The sequence below is a fragment of the Peromyscus leucopus genome, chromosome 1, assembly GCF_004664715.2.
Source record: "Peromyscus leucopus breed LL Stock chromosome 1, UCI_PerLeu_2.1, whole genome shotgun sequence".
Classification (NCBI taxonomy): Eukaryota; Metazoa; Chordata; class Mammalia; order Rodentia; family Cricetidae; genus Peromyscus; species Peromyscus leucopus.
The window spans coordinates 188,864,577-188,884,736 of NC_051063.1; the positions used below are offsets into that span (position 1 = coordinate 188,864,577).

General features: G+C 38.0%; 2 protein-coding genes across 2 annotated transcripts in view; one reads left to right on the plus strand and one right to left on the minus strand.

The window, feature by feature from the left end:
- The window catches only part of LOC114683970 (zinc finger protein 271-like), a 34,057-nt gene extending 14,129 nt beyond the window's left edge, over window positions 1–19,928 (plus strand). The window contains 4 exon segments of the mRNA XM_028858367.2: window positions 12,526–12,612; window positions 15,720–15,846; window positions 17,073–19,216; window positions 19,218–19,928. Of these exon segments, the coding sequence (XP_028714200.2) occupies window positions 12,559–12,612; window positions 15,720–15,846; window positions 17,073–19,216; window positions 19,218–19,271 (2,379 nt within the window). The 5' untranslated portion in view covers window positions 12,526–12,558 and the 3' untranslated portion in view covers window positions 19,272–19,928.
- The window catches only part of LOC114683972 (zinc finger protein 420-like), a 593,185-nt gene that overhangs the window by 181,136 nt on the left and 391,889 nt on the right, over window positions 1–20,160 (minus strand). The gene's annotated exons all lie outside the window — the stretch shown is intronic.

A 20,160-nucleotide genomic window follows, 5' to 3' on the forward strand; every position in this document is an offset into this window, starting at 1 on the left:
TGCACACTCCAAGGAGACCAGTCAGAAATACAACATGCAGTGGCCAGCATCATTCCTACATTTAACTGTGCTGGAGAGATTTCCTTCTTGACTCTTCATTTTTACAAGGAAGCTTACAGATACAGCAGAACAGATAGACCCATATGCATACAGAAAACAGACAAAACTTGCAAAACAAACAGAATCAGGTAGGTGGGCTACATCTTGCCTTTTGCTGTAGATGGGAATGAAAGGGTTTTGTAATTGGTTGAGAGAGGAATAATATTTGGCTTTAGAGCAGTTTTTGGTGTCTCATACTCAGGAATCCACCTGGGATGCCAGTAAGGGAAAGGGTGTGTCCGGTTGTGTGGTTTGAAGAGGAGGAGGAAGATGGCTGGGGAGGCTTTGGTCAAGCAGATGGAGTGAGCAAAAGAAATAGCAGTTCCTACTTTAACTAGGAGGTATTTTCCCAGCAAGGGGACTGGGCAGGTTGGTCCCATAAGGATGGAGTTGATAAGGGGAATACCCCTAAAAATATAGCTGGTAAGGCTGTTCCCCTAATTCAGCAATGGCGAAAAGAGGAGAGGTGAGTTGCCCAAATCTATCAGGACCAAAAATGTGGCCCTGAAGGAGGGAGACGGATTGCTCTGATACTGTGACTACACGAAGCTCCATGTTTCTGAAAGCACTGGTTGGCCAAGGGAGTCTGGGCCCCCTCAGTCGTCCATGGCCACACTTAAGAGATTAGCTGGAGGGTGATCTGGCTTGTTGTCCTTACATTGCAAAGGACGTAAGGACAGTCATCAGCCCAGCCTCCCTTTTGATGGCATTATGGCCATGGTCAGAATGGTATGTGAGGGTTTGAACAGACCCAGGGCCAATAACCCTCCTGACCACAGCTGAAACAGGGACCTGGAGGTTCCCTGGCTTTGGGTACCTAGGCAGCTGCTACTGCTGACTGAAAGCCCTTAGCAAGCATCGGGTATTTTTGTATTCGGCCTTTTTCACTTCTCCCAAGGTATACCTTGAAGCCTGTGGCTAAGACTTCTTCTACCTTTAGAGTCAGGAGTCTTTTCTCCAGACATTTCAGTTTATTATTCAGGGAAACTTTGGGAGTTATTTTCCATCTGGGGTCTCACAATCCAGATTGGTATATTGTAAGAGGGACTTTGTAAGGGGGTCTAGGAATTGAGTCTAGTTTCTCTTTTTCTCCTGATTGAATTTTAGGATTTTCTCATAATTTACTGCTTTAAAAGCAGCTTTTCAGAGATTGGCCAGGAGTCAAGTTATAAACTGATCCTTAGCAAGGATGCACCCTGGGGTATTGTAATGCTATTCAGGGTCCTGGTCAAGGACTGTCTTAGCTCTGCCTGGGTGGGTGGCATTAGTTTGCTGGATTTTGTGTGCATGTGCCTTATCCTGATCCAAAGCCTGCCTAGGTCCTCAAGGAAGAGGTTGTTGGTGAGAATCATACAAACATCAGGTTGTAAGAGTGGGTCATATACTGTATTTCTTTATTCAAGGTGGAAGAATTGGCAGTGTAGGGCCCCAATGTCTTCTATTTAATAGAGTTTGCATAATGAGAAGTGGATAAGTACTCTCACCAAGCCATCCCCCAGGCAACCTCCCACAAAGGGAGAACTGGTCAGTTTAGGCCAGGCAGGGGGATATAAAAGTGTCCCATAGCAGAGCCAGGTGACTAATGGCTTCCAGTGGGCTGAAAGTAGGTGCCTAAGAGGGTGGATTTGGGCAGCCTGTCAGTGAGGAGGGAGAAAGGGAGAGCAAAGAGGCAGGAGCAGGAAAGAAGGGACTGTGGGTTGAGGCCAAGAAGAGGGAAGCTTCTTAGCCTGATCAAAAATAGTGGAAGAATCATCTGGTTTGGGCTTCATAGCTAGGAGGAGTTGTTTTTTCCTGGTTGGCTTATGCTATATGCTTTTTAAATTTTCTGGCTTTACTTAAAGACAGGGTTTCTCTGTGTAATAGTCCCAGCCATCTTGAAACTCACTCTGTAGACCAGGCTGGCCTTAAACTCACAGAGATCCATCTTCCTCTGCCTCCTGAGTGCTGGGGTTAAAGGCGTGCACCTCCACCTCACAGATGTGTGGTTACTTTTAATTATATGGCAGTGAAGTCATGGTAATATTCATTGTTTTCAACCTTAGCATAGATGGCTTCCAGCCATGTGACTGTCTCCATCCCAATGGGGCACAGCAGGTAAGACGGCAACAAGGCACATGTTTTCTTTAAGATTACATATGTAATAATTATGGATTTTTGCCTGTCAACCCTGGTGTTGACAAACGACACAAATGTCACAGACATGCAGAGGACTTAGGTAGGTCCCATGCAGACTCCCTAGTTGGGATCAGGGAGAAACCTGGTTCCAGGGAAACTCCAAGGAGTCCAGAAGGATGACCCTAGCTAAGATTCCTAGCAGTAGTGGAGGGGGTGCCAGAACTGGCCTTCTCCTGAAGTCAGATTGATAACTATCTCATAACTGTTGTCATGAGGGTGTCTTCATCCAGGAACAGATGGAAGCAGATTAGAGATCCACAAGTGCTCGGCCAATCTCCAGGAGTCCTGTTGCAGACAGAGGGGAACTATTTAAAAAGCCCCACATCATTAGGAAGTTTGAGAAACACTGGCTTAGAACATTTAGGGCATAGATATTCCATTTAAAGAAGTGCATGTCCTCAATTGTAATTTTCTACCTATGCATGCATCATGTGGATTTCCAGAGAACAGTATTCTCACACAAAGGTGTGGATGCAACTTAGAAAACAAGTCCATATTGAAAAGAGGAATAAATTGGAAAGATACATTTACCTCAGTGAACAAATTTAAAGCTTTCTTAGATGACAAGTTTATCATTTTTGAAAAAAAGCATGGTTTGGCAGATAGAAGATGTGTCTGTTCTACAAGACTGTATGATACACATGGTAAATATTTTTTCTGTTCCTACCTCCATTGAAAGTTCTTGTTCCCATCCCAAGGTCCTTTAAATAGATAGTCATCACTTCATCCAATGTATGTTAGGCCTTTGTGTGAAAAATGCCTAAGTATTTATTTCATTTTCTTAGTTTACCATTCAGTCTTTGTGTACTTTTCTAATATGCATAGCTTTCCACTTGATGTAATCCCCTTGTCATTTTTTTTCCTGGTTATTTTCTGTGCTCTGAAGTCTTTTTCAGAGTGTGTTTGCTTATTCCTAAATAAGTATGTAATCATGTTTTCCTCTAGCACTTTTATCATTTCAATTTTTCTAGGAAGTTCCTTGATCTAGTTTGTATTGATTTTTGTGTAGGGTGAGTTATATGGATCTAATACCACTTGTCTTCACATGGATAATCAGTTTCCCTGCACCAAATGTTCAAAGGGCTCTGTCTCTCTCTTCCTGGGTTTGTTTTTGATGTATTTGGCTTACTTTACCTTTCTACTTTGTGTTTATTTCTGAGTTCTAAGTTCTGTTCAGTTTTCTGCGTGTTTTTTATATGTAGGACCATTGCGGGGTGTTTACCCACCAACCCCACAGTTCCCCAGAGTTTTCTTGAGTGCAAGCAGCAGGAAATATTACATAGAAGGATTTAGATTGTGGAGATAAACAGATAGAAAATACAGGATAGCCTCAAGAGGGCCTGGAGCCTATTCCAATGAGGCTTGACTGTGTCTGCCCTAAGGTATTTATAGAAATGCCAAGGGGTGGAGCAAAAGACCCCCCCCCCCAGCACAGTCAAGTGCAGACCATCTCAGACACCTGCACTTAGGCCCCTAGTCCTAATCATTCTCTCTATGAAAACTTGCTGGGTAAAGCCATGACGAACCTGAAAACGGGCTCCCACAGGTCCCCCTTTCTTAATATATAAAAAATAGCTCATCATTAATAGCTTACAGCAATCTCCATAGCTGTTATACCTCCCAGTATGGGAGTAGAGGATGATAAAGATGGGATTTCTTTTTTGGATTGGGTCCAAGGTGACTACCGAAGTCTTTAGCTGCATCCAGCCCTTTCTAAACGAAAAACTCTTAATGCAATTGCAAACTTAAAGAATCCCTTATTTCATCATTACCAGTAACAGGTTAACATAAGTATTGCTGTACATAGTTACAATTCTCTCCATCTTACATCTCAAAGCAAACCTTTAGCAGAACCATTTGAATTAATGTATATGGTGCTATATATAGTTGCACTTTTCTCAGTCTTACAACTTTAACAGAACCATTTGAATTAACTTGCTGTTAGGAAAAACTTCTGATGTTTTTATGTCAAACAAATATTTCCTTAACTTCACAAAACCAGGGTGCATTAATATCAGTAGGTTAACATAATTTCTGCAAACATATTCAACCTTAAATCACTCATAATTCCTCTTTTTCTTTATAAACTTTTTAAACAAAATCTCTAACCTAGTTAGAAAAACCCAAATTTACACTATTCCTGCAAACCCATATTTAAAAACAGTATTCTCAATCTAACCATTAACACTTTGAAAACTTTTAGCAAAACATTCACAAGCAGTTTCTTAATAAAACTCTTTATACTTTAAAGTAATCTCTTAGTATACCCATTTGCATTCCTTACTAACAAAACATAACATTAATTCACTCAAATAACAAAATATTTCTTTAATTAAATAGACTAAGGAGTATTTCTCCCTTTTCTGTATAAAATTTTTTTAAACAAAATCTCAAGCCTCGTTAGAAAACCCAAACTTTTCCATTTAAACAGTTCAAATTTGTAACACAAAACCAGTTCCATAAGTAATTCCATTTTTACATAAACAGTTCCATAAAACAATTCCATTTTTAACACAGATCAATTCATGAGTCACCAGCATATATGCATACACAAAACTGTATGTTGAGCCCAGGTAGAAACAATAAATTTCTTCATTTAAATAGTTCCATTTTTAACACAAATAATTCCAGAAAACAGTTCTTAGGTCATCACTATAATTCAAAATTGTCCCATTGCAATGAAATCACTATTGTTTATTTTATTTCTTAAGTCCCAAAATTCAAATAATAAATTCTGGTACTAGCCTTCCAAATATGAAAAAAATCCAAAACCAAAACCTTTCTTTCGTTTTATCTCATTTTTTTTAAGTTCAAAAAGTTCAAAAAAAGTAAATTCTGGTATCAGACTTTCACTTTCAAATATGAAGAGACATTTTACAACCAAACTTTTTGCAGTTACCAATTTTAGTTCAAACAAGCATCTCTGCAACTTTCATTCTCAAGCTGGAGATTTTTTTGTTTAAACTACACTGTTTTTGCTGTTAGCTCGGGTTTTTCTGTGTTGCGTTGATTTTTCATGGATCTCAGCTACAATGCCTTGTACTGGTTCTGGCGTCTGCCATCCTTAGCTTCTTAGCTTCTGGAGCTGTTGAAAACCGCTCAGGCTGCCCGCTTTTCAGTCTGCTAGGACACTGCTTTCTGTGTCTCATGTTCCTTCGTCATATACATTAAACATAGACTCACATTCAACATTTATACTTTTTCACAAACTCACATATGACATATACTTATTTATACTTTTTATTTACTTATATCATTAAGGAAACTCTATAAGACTACCTTAGCAAATATACTTATTTACTTCTTATATCCATCTTATATTCTTCTTTAGACTTACATTTATAATTAGCATCTTTACTTCTTACAAGTTTATTACTACATGTCTTAGGACTACCTTAGATACTTCTTACAAGCTTATATTCTTACTTCTTATTTTAACTTAGATCTTTATTTTCTTAGCATATATCTAACTTAGCAAACACCTAAAGATTTCTTAACACTTAGAAGAGATTTAACATTTTCTAACAAGATAGAATAATTTTCTACTTCTTACTCTTAATTATCATCACTGTCTCTATTAGAAAGATTCTCTTAACTAGACAGGAAGTACATACATCATTTCTAACATTCAGAGCTTATTGTCAACTTTGATATTCTAAAAGTTCTAGATAGATTGAAACAAGAGTAATTCTTTAATAGCTGTCTGTTAACTCTGGAACTTAGTGACTTCTGTTGCTATGCATTTCAGATCCATTACAAAAACTCTTTTTTTTTTTTTTTTTTTGGTTTTTTCGAGACAGGGTTTCTCTGTGTAGCTTTGCGCCTTTCCTGGAACTCACTTGGTAGCCCAGGCTGGCCTCGAACTCACAAAGATCCGCCTGCCTCTGCCTCCCGAGTGCTGGGATTAAAGGCGTGCGCCACCACCGCCCGGCACAAAAACTCTTTTAAGAGCTATCTCCGTTTAGAACAGACCCAAAAAGAAAGAAAAGAGAAAAACCTTGTAAGGAAGCTTCTGCTTCAATAGACAATTTTCCAACAGGAGAAAATAGTTGTCTAAATTGGAGTGAGGTTCCAGAACTGCAGCTTTCATCAGGTCTAAAAACATTGCTGAAACTTAGTTACAATTGTCTCAAATTCCTCAGCAGTCTGGTAGCCTCTTTACACTCTTAGTATGCCCAGACTGCAAGATGGAACCTTAATACCAGGAAAATTGATTTAGTTGTTTTTTACACTCATCACCAATCTCTGATACAATTTTCCTCCTTCTTAATTTTTTAAAGCTGTATTTGCCATGATTTCTTTAACAATGCTGATGTTTCTGATATATTTTTATTAGCCCAATATTTTCACCAAAACTGCTACTATTCAAAGGAGTCACGAACATAGGTGTTCTTTCATGAAACGTATCCTTCATTAGCTTACTTAGAGGAAAAGAATTTTCATGATTTAGTATTTTCACTTCATTAGCTTTAACCCCTGATGTTATTGTTGTTAGCAGCTGTGATGTTTAGCATTGATTTCTTATAAGGAACTTTCAGGTGAAACAACTCTATTTTTTAAGACAGATTTTTCTGAAGTTTGTTTCCCATCTATAAAGCTGTCATTTCTTTCTGAACGCCTGATTCCTTGTCTCCTTACTAGATTTGCAAAGGAACCATTCATTGCAGGTTTGTTTGTTCAAAAGGCAAAGAACTTTTTTATTTTCCCGTTTCTTCATATCTAAGACAATGTTCAGTTTATGTACTGCTGCTTTCCCTTGTATGAAGGATTTTAAAATGGCTTGGTGACAGACGGTTTCTAGTTAGAGGCTGTCCCTTTGCCCAAATTCATCACTTCAGGATGAGAGTGAAATTCCCATTGAGCTACTGTAAAGCTCCTAGCAAAAAATTTTGCACATTTATTAGGGAAAATAAGGTATTTTCACAAAGGTGCTCAAAATGGCAAATCTCTGAGTTCTGTATCCATTCAATTCTTCATTGGAACTGACATTCAACAAACTGAGATGATTTTCCTTTTTCTTTTAAAAACTGTACTTTAAGTTTACTATGGACGTATTTTCAAGCTGACGAAAGTCTTTCAGGGCAATTTTGCCATCTTGAGTGGAAAAACTACCTTTCCCAGAATGCATTTCTCTTATATCAGTCCTTTGTTGCAAGCTACCTTATGGACTTCATTTTCCATAGTTCTTTTCGGGTCTGAAAGTCAACTTCCAGTTCTCTTTTACCGGTCTTGCTTTCCTATTGAAAAGTCAAGTTTCTGCTTTCAGCACAGGAGATTTGAACCAAGTGTTTTATGTTTTCAACTACAAGAGATTGGGAGATTTCTGCTGTCTTTTATTGGGCTTGCTTTTGATAGACCCCAGACTTAGGGCACTATCCTCTCAGGTGAGCGCCCCAGAAACCTGGATTCCAGACCAGTTGATGCAATCACATGAGGTTTTATTTTAATTGTTTGCGCAAACGGACCCCCCCACACACACAATTCAGTAAGAGGAGCCCCGAACAATAATTGCAGGCATCTTTTAAAGGCAAAAACCATAATATTAGCATAGCATTTGGGGCAATACATAATTGGCTAGTTTAAAAATCAGTACCGGGGAGGGGTAGTACAGCTATGAGGACTTTCCATGGGGGCTGCTTTTTTTTTTTTCTAGAATAGCCACAGGATGTTCTGCTAGACTCAGACAATGTCACAAGGTTATTCTGCTGATGCCACAAGAAATATGACAAGAATATTTCTCCTGAGGCTAACGATTTGGGGACCTGGTTTGGGGACCTGAGACTGCTACTCGTTCCTCTTTCTCATGTTTAATTCTTTCACTTCCAAAAGTTTTCACCCAGGAGGTTTGAACCAAGCGTATTATGTTTTCAATTACGGGACATTGGGAGATTTCTGTTCTCTCCTCAGCTGGCTTTAACAGGTGTCTCTCCTTCATTAGACACTGGCCCCAAATAAGAATCACACCTGTCTTGCTAGTGTGCATTTGAAGTGGGCCTTTCTGATAGCAACTTTTCTCTAGGGCTTGTGTTTGCCTTAGCCAGTCAGTGAAAAACAAAAAGCATTTACAACAGAGCTTTTCCGTAGCTCCTTCAGAAAGATTTTCTCCCACTGAGATCTTTATTTCATTTTGCTTGTTCCTACCCCTCCCCAGATGCAGAGCTTCAGATATGCAGGCTGTGGCTTTGTTCCTCTACTAGCTGCCTGTGGAGATAGGGGCTTCTTTTCCCTGAATCTGCCTCAAAACTCTAGCAGCTTTCTGGAGAGGAATCTATCCCTTCTCTGATTCTTCTGAGAGTCTTTCTCCCTGACAGTTTCCAGTTTGGGTCAGTTTATCTCCTCTGCCCCAGAAATAGTTCCCAATGCCACAGTGGCAGCTTTTCTGCTTCTGAAGGTAGGGGGCTTTAGTCCATCTCTATTTTCAGGGTCTGTGTGGTTTGCATACAAACTGAAAAGTCAAGCTTCTGCTTTTCTAACAAGGGAGGGTTTTGTCATCTCTAAGTTTGTATTAGGACAGGTGTACTTCCCTCACCAGGTCTTCACCTGGCCCAGTCCCCCAGTGGGTTGCATTTATTTGTCTGTGCACTAAAGAACAGAGCTTATGCCAGAGGCAGTCACCCCTTAGGGCTACATTCCCTCATCCCAGGAGTCAGCTGAAACAAAGCTTTTTTCAGAAAGATGATTTCTCTGATAGAAAAGAACTTCACTCCTTGTTAGTTCTCCATTCTGCCCTGGCTGCTCTTTCCCCAGACAGTGTTCCTGACTCGGCAGCCCAACTGCAGGCACAGTTTAGCTTTGTTGTGCCCAGATCGTAACCCCCAGAGAGACCACCAAGGACGAGCATACCAGAATGCAAAAGCAAGGTTTATCTGTTACAAGTCATGACAGTGAACTCAACTCAAGCCATCTCAAGTGAGGCAGAGAAGAATTACTCTTTCTTGGGGAAGTTAGTTTTTATTGCCCTGTCAGGAGTTTTACAACTCATCTCCAGGTCTGGTCATGTTATCTCTGGAGAGGGGCATCTCGTGGTTAATTGGTTACCATCAGACATCCTGACTCTGTTCTTTTGTTGTTCCTGGGGCTGGCACCATCATTTCTGGGGACTTGAAACTGGCCTGGGTCTATCTATATTGAGATATTTTTGTCTAAGGCCCCCTTTTTGAGACAATAGAGTGAGGGTCTTGTTGTGCCTAGATCGCATCCCCAAAGCCGCCACTGGAGACTTTAGGTACAGAATGCAAAAGTAAGGTGTTTTCTAAGTTTACAAGCCTCCAGGGAGGCTCTTCCAAATCTCTCACTCACAGCAGGGAGGTTGGAAGGAGCACTCCCCTTTCTTTGTGAGGCTAGTTCTTAAAGGCACAGACCATATAATTTATTTTAACCCGCCTCCCTTTTTAGTTTTTTGGTCGAATATCCTGACTGTGTTTTCCAAAGTCCCTGTAGCAGATACAGCCACCTGGGGAAAGGGGGTCTAAGTTCTTATCTACACTTAGGAATCCTGGTTTAAGCTTCTCTTTGTAGGGGATAGAGTGTGGGGGGGTTTACTGAGGTATCACAGCTTTACCGCTTTCCTAGAAAGGTCCTTTTCTCAGACTTCTTTTTGTAGCTGTGGATATTGCATAGCCTCACCTAAGAACCCAGGACTTGCAGAAAAGTAGGTTACCGTGCTGTTCCCGCCGGCTTTAGCTTTGTTTGTTCATTAGCAGTCGTTCCCCCCCCCCCCCTGTCCTGCACCTTCCTGCTTCAGCTCTGCGTTCCAGGAAGTTGTTCACAACTGCAGGAACCCTAGTATCCCCGGGATGCACTCGAACTCAGAGGTACTGGCTAGTAGTTGCTTCTCAGTTGTTGGTTAGAAGCTAGGATACAATCCTTAACAGAGTTTGCATTGCTTCAGGGGATCTTTGCATTAGGGCAATTAGGAGCACCTTTCCATTCTGAAACACTCAAACAAAACGCTTGATGCCTCAGCTCAGCTGTAACTGAAAAGCTGGGCTTTTTGGCTTTTCCAAGTAAACAGTTTCCTGCCCTATTGGGCTCTCTGTGGCTCTTTACCCACTCTCTCCCAAGCATTTCCCTCAGGGTACTCTGACCCACTGTCTTTTACTAGCTTGAAGAGACAGAGCTTAGAAAACGTTTTTTTAGGAACTTGTCCCTGCCTCCTGCATTGCAGGGAGGATTTTTCAAGCTTGAAAGAAAGAGCTAGAGAAGTTTTGCTGTCTTAAGAGGTTTGTTTTCCCTTAGAGCTAATCACAGGTGATTCCCCTACTAATATCTTCAGGTGGTTCTAGATTTTGTCCTTCTGAGAAAATTAAAGGCTCCCACAGACTATACTGCCTTTTTCTTATGCCTCTGTCTAACGATATATGATCAGGTCTTATGATGAAAGTAATACTCTTTCTTAGGGATAATTTTGATATTTGTGATTTCCTTGTGTCCATGTGACAGTTTCCACATCTCCTTTTGTGGAAAATATCAGTATTTACTTATGGGATTGCATCAATTCTGCTGGTTGCTGTTCGTGATATAACCATATGCAGGTTGATTTTTTTGTCAACTTGTCACAAGTTATCAGAGAAAATGCCTCCATAAATCTGGTTGTTGGATATTTTTTTGAGTATTGATTGATGGGTGAGGACCTAACCCATTGTGGGGTAGTGGGCTAGTGGTCCTGGATTTTGTAAGAAAGCAGGCTGAGCAAGCTATGGCAAGCAAGGCAGTAAGCAGGACTTCTCCATGGCTTCTGCATCAGCCCTTGCCTCCAGGTTACTGTCTCTTTTGAGTTCCTATCCTGGCTTCCTTCAATGATGAACTGTGATATGGAAGTGTGGCCCAAATTAACTCTCTCCTCTCCAAACTGGCTATTGGTCACCACAGTAAAAACCCTATCACAACCCATATACATGATTTCATTCATCAATCAGTGTCCAAGGAAGTCCATTTCTTTAATATTATTTTTCTTTCTAAATGTCTTATAAATTTCTTCATAGAAGTGAATTCATCATTACTTAGCATTTTTCCTAATATTGTGGAATATTTTGGAAGCAACATGAGTGTCTTAAATTTCTAAATTTTTCAAATTGTCATCATTATTAGAGAAAATGTAGTGATTTTGTATGTTACTTTTATACTGTTCAATAATACACAAAGCACCTAGCAAATTTAAGATTTTCCTGTGGTGTCTGTGGCAAGCTTTTTTGTGTGATCACATCATCATAAAAGCCTTTTAATCATTATCATTAATTAAAATAATCATTTAATCATCATCATTAAAAAGTCATTTCTAGCTGGGCAGTGGTGGCGCACACCTTTAATCCCAGCACTCGGGAGGCAGAGGCAGGCGGATCTCTGTGAGTTCTTGGCCAGCCTGGGCTACCAAGTGAGTTCCAGGAAAGGTGCAAAGCTACACAGAGAAACCCTGTCTTGAAAAACAAAAACAAACAAACAAACAAACAAACAAAAAAAAAAGTCATTTCTACCTGTTTCCTCTTAATTCTTTTTTCTTATTCAAATTTCTCTGGTTACCTCTAATAACTCTGAATTAAATAAGACTGGAGAGCACATGCATCATTCTCTTTTTATAGATTTCCTGCTAATGATGTTCACTTTTTCTCTGCACTGTACTGTTGGCCTCTAACATGTGATCCATTTCTTCCTGTTTCCTTCAGGAGTTTATCACATAATCTATTGACATTTGTTTTGTCTCATGACATCTCCATTTCTACTGGGATTTTCATATCACGGGGCTTTTAATTTATGATTTTTTTTTTTAAACTGGTGGGTAAAATTAGGGGTACTAATTTACTTCCTTCTATCTAGAAATGGTAGTTTGCCAGTTTTGGCTGTTGGACAGTCTGGTTTCTTCGATTCATCTATTCCTTATGTAAAATTCCTGATTTCCTGTGTTCTCATGAATAATTTTTCTCTGATTGTTCTATATGTACTTATCTTCTAATTATGATTTGCAGTGCTACTTGAGGGGATGACCTTTGTTATTTTATAACCATCTTAATATGCTCTTCTTTCTCCATGCATTTTTAGAGCCCATATTTCTGAGTGTGATAATAAGGTTCATAGTCACTTTCTTTCCCCATTTTAAATACATTTTTTTCCATGCTCTCCTGTCTGTAGGAATGTTGACATGATTTTTGCTTTCATAGTGCTTTTCTGCATCTTTTTATATGGTTTTGCATTGTCCATAATAGAACTGTATTAATTCTAGCTTTATATTTTTGGCTTCTTGATGTAAAATTTCAGCAAGAATTCCAGTCTTTTTTCCTGTCACGGAAAATGCTGAGAAGAGCAATAAGAAGAATGAATTCTTCTCCGGTAAACGCTCCCCAGGTCAGTGTCATGTCTACAATTGTTTTAAAATTGTTTTTATTATTGAAACCATTCAAGATGTTAATTTTCTGCCTCTGGCAATGTTACTGAAAGTGCTTATTTTGTGGTTTTTTTTTTTTTTTTTCCTTCTCTGACCCTCAAGATTAATTCCTTAAATCTTTCACCTATATAGCGGAGACTTGTCTCATTACATTTTCACTCAATTTTATACTGTGAGGACATGAATTTCCATTGACTTTAGACTTGTGGTTCTGAGACACAATCTTATTATAAATGATGCTCAACAAAATCTATTGATGGCTATTTTCTGTGTATGATGGACTTGTGACCTTTTAGTGAGGAATAATGTCTCATGTGCCACATACATTGAATTTCTGGAATGGTTTGCTTTTCAGAAACTGGCTTATGAACATGGACATGCAAATATATAGTCATTTTCACTGACATCACTGAGCAATTTATAGAAAAGTAGAATTAGCAGGGACTCACTGTTGAAACCTAATAATAAATATTTCATCATGTTTGGCTTGCTCTTGCCCCATCATTGATGTGTGTGTTGGAAAATGAGGATTGCAGTGTTCTGAGTTCTCTCTCTCTCTCTCTCTCTCTCTCTCTCTCTCTCTCTCTCTCTCTTTTGTTCTTTTTTTGAGATGGTTTCTCTCTGTAACTTTGTGCCTTTCCTGGAACTGATTCTGTAGTCGAGGCTGGCCTTGAACTCACAGAGATCTGCCTGGCTTTGCCTCCTGAGTACTGGGATTAAAGGCATGTGCCACCATTATCTGGCTCTTTTTGCTGTTTTATGTCACACAATGATGATGGGTGTGTTGACATCTGAAATCTATTTGTCTCAGGAAAGGTTCTGTTCAATGCTCAGTGCTGAGTTCCCAATAGACAGATGATTATTTTCTTTCACTATTGCTTGTTTTTTCAGAATTGCATAAGCACTGCTGTCTCCACATTTGTATTACAACATGTGAAATATATTAGTAAGAATTTCCTAGAGAGTATTGACTTGATACTGCACATAAGCTATCAGTTTTCAAGCATAAACAAATATCCGTTTCAATGAATTTATTCTCTTCTTTTCTGTTAGAGGAAGAAGGCTCCCTCCAACCTATGTTTCTCCTCTCACTGAAGCTTTCTTTGTATTGCATAGGAATAGGAGTGGGAGTGATGTTTGTATTTCTTTCTGAAAAATGATATTTAAGTATATAAGTGTTCTTCTGCCTATTTTTATATACACTGGATTACATTACTCCTGGGTCCCCAAAGTCAGCACCAAACCCTTGGCACTGAAGTCAGGCAATGTAGTGAGCTGCCATGTGTGTAGAGAGAATTAAATTAGGTTTCTCTGCAGGAACAGCAAGTTTCTTTTACTTCTGAGCCTTTCTCCAGGCCTCAGATTTACATTTCTGGTGCACATTTGTGACAAAGTCAGGGTATAACCTTGTATATTCTAGTTTTTGAAAAATGAAGGAATAACCATAAATTATACTTATCTATGCAGCCTAAATCCTGTTAGTTGAATGAGCTCAAATACTGAAGAAAAGAATAAAGTTGAAATTAGAAGTTTTACGTTTTCACCCAAGTAGTAGTGATGCACGCCTTTAATCCCAGCACCCAGGAGGTAGAGGCAGGCGGTTCTTTGTGAGTTTTAGGTCAGCCTAGTCTACAGATCAGGTTCCAGGACAATGAGGGCTATACAGAGAAACCCTGTCTTGAACGACTTAAAAAAAAAAAAAAAAAAGAAATTTCACATTTTCAGTTGAGTCAATCTCATGAGAAATTAGGTGTTCAAAATTAATAGGCGTTAGTATGAGTCTCACTCAATTTAATATATTTTTTGATAATAGAAAATGTTTCTACTTCATCTGAATGCATCGTCATATATGCCATTTATTTACACACATATTTCTAATTATTCGGTAGGGAAATACCATATGGAATTCATGTAGTTGTCATTATTATCATTATTGCTTGTTTCAACTTTTAGAAAGGATCAAATACTATTAATGCTGTGTAATTCTGCTTTTTCTCTTTTCTTCATGGTTATGGAAATACTCTCCTAAAATCACTCCACAAAGTATTTGATTCTGTTATTGTTTGGAACATTGGATATATGCATGCATGTAACATGCAGTGATGTTCCACTTCTTACCTTTTAAAGAAAGTTCTCTCTTTTAATTCATCTGTGAATTCTGCATTCTGTTTTCTACCTCTTTTTTCTAGAAAGGGTGCCCTATTGTAGCTATGCCTCCTGATGTGAACTGAGCATCTTAGAAAACAGTCAGGTAGAGCTCTAGCCAGGAATGATCTTGTGTCCATATCTGAGCAACACTGGTAGCAATAAGCTGTAGAAGTTGAAAAAACAGTTTTGCTCATCATAACTTTACCATCTGAGGTGTGACACTGGGATCCTGTTTGATATAACTGAATGTAGACCTCAAATGTGTATGTTATATTCCCTAAAAGTTTGCTGATTATAAGACTATTCATTCTTTTTTCACATGCAAACTATGCAATAAATGCTATGACTAATTTAGAAAGTATTTTTATTAAAATTAATAACTTATCAAATTATTGTTACATTAAAATTATTAATTAAAATTAGTTTAGTTTTGTGCATATCATTATATTCACCTAAATTTCTGAGTGTGCACTATATATGCTTCCTGCTTGTAAGGTTCAAAAGACAACATTATATCTCTTAAAGCTGTTCTAAAAATATGTTGTGTAGGGCCATGAGGGTTTTTGGAAACCGAACTAAATTTTAAAGGACTTAGACATTACAGAATACAAACTGGAGACCAAAGTTTCAGATGTAGTTATTGTGGCCAATCCTTTACCTGCTGCTCAGGTCTTAGAAAACATGAGAAAATTCATGAAAAAGGAAGACCTTATGAATGTCAGCAGTATAGTAACTCATCCTATCCGTGTTTATGGAAGAGCAGCAATGCTTAATTCTGACACATTTCTACAGAAATTGTAGAAAATTTTGCCCATGCTTCATCTGTTTCACAAAAATATCTCTTATTTTTTAGGTCTCTTTTCCTTAGGTAAGCATTTGGTCCAGCATCACATGGTAAAGTCATGATTTTCCATTACAGGGTCTGTTATCATTCAGGGATATAGCTGTGGACCTCTCACAGGAGGAATGGGAATGTCTAGACTGTGTTCAGCGGGAATTGTACATGGGTGTGATGTTGGAAAATTACAGCAATCTGATTTTTGTAGGTAAGAATGCTCTTTTTGTAGAATTATGTAGAGAATTTCAGAACTTAGGGGAGTTCTGGTTACCAAGAAAGCTTTTTCATCATGCCTCTTTTTACATTTTTCTGTGTTCTCTCCAAGAGTAAATATTGTTATATTCTCTGTGATCTCTCCAGTCTTCCTATTTAGTTTTTAATGAAAACTTCAAAATTCAAAGAAGTTAAATATTCAAAGCAAGAAAATACATTTCAGTGTACTTTTAAAAAATTATTTATTTTCATTTTATGTGCATTGGTGTCTTGCCTAAGTGTGTGTCGGTGTGAGAGTACCAGATCCATTGGAACCAGAGTTACAATTATGAGCTGCCATGTGGGTGCTCGGAATTAAACCCAGGTCCTCTGGAAAAACAGCCAATGCTCTTAACCTCTGAGCCATCCCTTCAGCCCCCTGCAGTACACTTAATAATTAGAATAGTTTTATTTCACTGTTGTATTAAATGATTAACTTATCTCTTATTTTAAAAAACACAAAAGGCTTTAAATAGAAGAGGAGATGTTGGTTATAGGACCATTTTTTTTTTGTAGTTGTTTATTTACTTTTTCACATGTGGTCTCTATGTTTAGTACTTGAACAGAATTTTAACTTTTCATTTTGGAGGCTCAAGCAAGACTACATGGTGATATACAGGCCAACCTGGGTTACACAATGAATTCCTCACTGCATGGTGTGAATGTCTGTCAAAAACTCAAAGAAGAAAGTAGAGAAACATTCTTATTTCGTTTTTCCAGAAAGGTTTTCTCTGTGTAACAGGCCTGGCTGTCCTGGAACTCACTTTATTGACCAGGTTGGCTTTGAACTCAGAGGTCCATGTGCCTTTACCTTCTCATTCCTGAGATAAAGAGCTTGTGCCACCACCACTTGGCAAGAAACATTCTTCATATTATCCTTCAGAGAGTTCCTTTCTCAAAGTACTTTTCTGCTTGATTACCTATTTGTCTTTCCTTCTGTAAGGCACAGTGTTTAGATAAGAATAAGAAGGCTATCATTGGTCCCTGTGCTTTGATATAAGTAGATTGGAGACACTTATGATCATCCATTTAATAATTGTGAAACACAAAATGACTCTGCCGAGAGCTCTGTCCCTGAGGATTGCTAGTTTGCCTGTCTTAGAAAACATAAGAAAATATCACTTACTAAATTTCTTACTCGACCATTAATCTCTATTATCCCTAATTGCACTTATTTTCCAGAGACCCATCGCAAATGTGGTCAATATGAGTTCGTGGATCAAGGTACAAAGCATATTCTCCACAATTGTGAGAATATCCGTGAGAAGTCTTATATATGTAATAAGCTTGACAACCTGATTGATGAATCCTTTCAATGTAGACATTATGACATAAAAGATACTGCAGAAAACTGCAACAAGTACAGATTAGGTAACTATGGAGATTCCTCTGTTGAAACAGTAAATGTAAACAGACATAAGAGTGGGAACACTGGAGAAGAACCTTGCAAATGTAAGGGCTGCGTAAACTGTTTAAATTTGTATAACATCTTTACAGAAAATCAAAGAAGCCACACAGGAAAGAAAGAACACAAAAATAAAGCTTATGATAGCTCTTTTGACTCTAAACATAAAATGCTGAAACAAACCAATAGTGGAAAGGAATCACACCAAAGCAGGATGTCTGGGAAATGCTCTAAGTTGGACTCAAGCCTCAGTAGACTTCAGAGAGATCACACTAGAGAGAAACCCTGTAAATGTACAAAATGTAGTAAATCCTTTCTGCATTTGTCCCACCTCAAAGTCCATTACAAGATCCATTCTGGAGAAAAACCCTACAAATCTCTTAAAACTCATCAGAGAATTCATACAGGAGAGAAACCTTACAAATGCAGTGAATGTGACAAATCCTTTAGCTTTGTCTCAAAACTTAAAAGACATGAGAGAATCCATACAGGAGAGAAACCATTTAAATGTAGTGAATGTGACAAATTTTTTATCAGTTGTTCAGATCTTAGAACTCATCAGAAAATTCATACAAGAGAGAAACTTTATAAATGTAGTGATTGTGACAAATCTTTTGGCACAAAATGGCATCTTATAACTCATCAGAGAATTCACACAGGAGAGAAACCTTATAAATGTAGTGAATGTCACAAATCTTTTGCCCAGAAAGGTGCTCTTATAACACATCAGAGAATTCATACAGGAGAGAAACCTTACCAATGTAGTGAATGTGACAAATCCTTTAGCTTTGTCTCAAAACTTAAAAGACATCAGAGAATCCATACAGGAGAGAAACCATTTAAATGTAGTGAATGTGACAAATCCTTTACCCAGAAAGGCAGTCTTAGAACTCATCAGAGAATTCATACAAGAGAGAAACTTTATAAATGTAGTGATTGTGACAAATCTTTTAGCACAAAATGGCATCTTATAACTCATCAGAGAATTCACACAGGAGAGAAACCTTATAAATGTAGTGAATGCCACAAATCTTTTACCCAGAAAGGTGCTCTTATAACACATCAGAGAATTCATGCAGGACATAAACCATACCAATGTAGTGAATGTGACAAATTATTTTCCCACAAATGCTCTCTTATAAAACATGAGGGAATTCATACAAGAGAGAAATCTTACAAATATACTGAGTGTGACAAATCTTTTCCTCAGAAATGCTATCTTAGAAAACACCAGGCAATTCATGCAGGAGAGAAACCTTACAACTGTAGTAAATGTGACAAATCATTTACATGTTACTCAAGTCTTAAATATCATCGTAGAATTCATAAAGGAAAGAAACATAAATGCAGTGAATGTGACAAATCCTTTACCAAGAAAAACCATCTTCAAAATCATCAGAGAATTCATACTGGAGAGAAACCTTACAAATGTAGTGAATGTGACAGATCTTTTGCCCAGAAATACTATCTTAGAATACACCAGAGAATTCATACAGGAGAGAAACCTTACAAATGTAGTGAATGTGAAAAATCCTTTTCCAAAAAGGGCTATGTTAGAATACATCAGAGAATTCATACAGGAGAGAAACCTTATAAGTGTAGTGAATGTAACAAATGCTTTATCCAGAAAAGCCATCTTAGAAAACATCAGGAATTTCATACAGGAGAGAAACCTTACAAATGTAGTGAATGTGACAAATCCTTCACCCAGAAAAGCCATCTTCTAACTCATCAGAGAATTCATACAGGAGAAAAACCCTATAAATGTAGTGAATGTGATAAATCTTTTACCAGGAAAGGCCATCTTATAAGGCATCAGAGAATCCATACAAGAGAGAAACCATATAAATGTAGTGAATGTGACAAATCCTTTACCTGTGGCTCCAGTCTTTTAAATCATCAGAGAATTCATACAGAAGAGAAACCTTACAAATGTAATGTATGAGGAAAAGTGTTTACTTGCATCTCAGGTGTAAGAAAATATCTGAAAATTTGTACTGGGGAGAAAAGGTACCATTTGAAATAATGTGGCATGTGCTTTATTGAAGTTCTTTTCTTAGCAGCACTTAAAGCTCCATACTAGAAAATCATGAACATGAGAAACTCGTTCAAATGTTTAAGTAATGTTCAAACCTTAAAACATACCAAAGTTTATGCTGAAGGAAATTCTGAAGATGTAACAATGTACAAAAAATTTTCATTAAAACTTTTTACTTGTTCAACCTCAAATACTTGATAATTAAAACAGAACAGAGAGGTCTAAAGCCTATACTGTTGTCTAGGACTTCCTAGAGATTAAATGATCCAGTCTGAAGGGAAGCTGGTTAAGGCAGGAAATACACCACTCAAAAAAGCTTCAAGGAATCCCTGAAAGTGAAAGATTCGGGATGTTCAACTGCAATAAACTCACAAAATAATGCACCTTCGAAGAGGAATTGTCCAACTGGGCCACCAAGATAGGTTGTTCTACGTATGCCTACAGGTGTGCAGTGTACTCCAATATTCATAAGCTGTATCACATGCTCATTTCAAGTTTGAGGATAGTAACTATCTTTCTATCCCTTGTGCTTTGATAAACAACTCTCTCCATATTCCTGTAACTCCAATAAAGCTCATTGGTTTCCAAAGTTGAATTTGCTTCTGTTTTCAGTTTACAGGTGGGGTAGTAGATGGATATATGTTGCATCTCCCCAGGAAGTGTCTCATAAAACGTGGTTAAACCCTTTAATTACAATAAGTTTCAAGGAAAAATTAAATAACAAATTAATATTAGAGCCATGGTTCTCAACTTGTGGGGTTTGATTCATTTTAGATTATGATCCTTTTATTGTGGCGGATGCCCATTATATATGAAAACATATATTT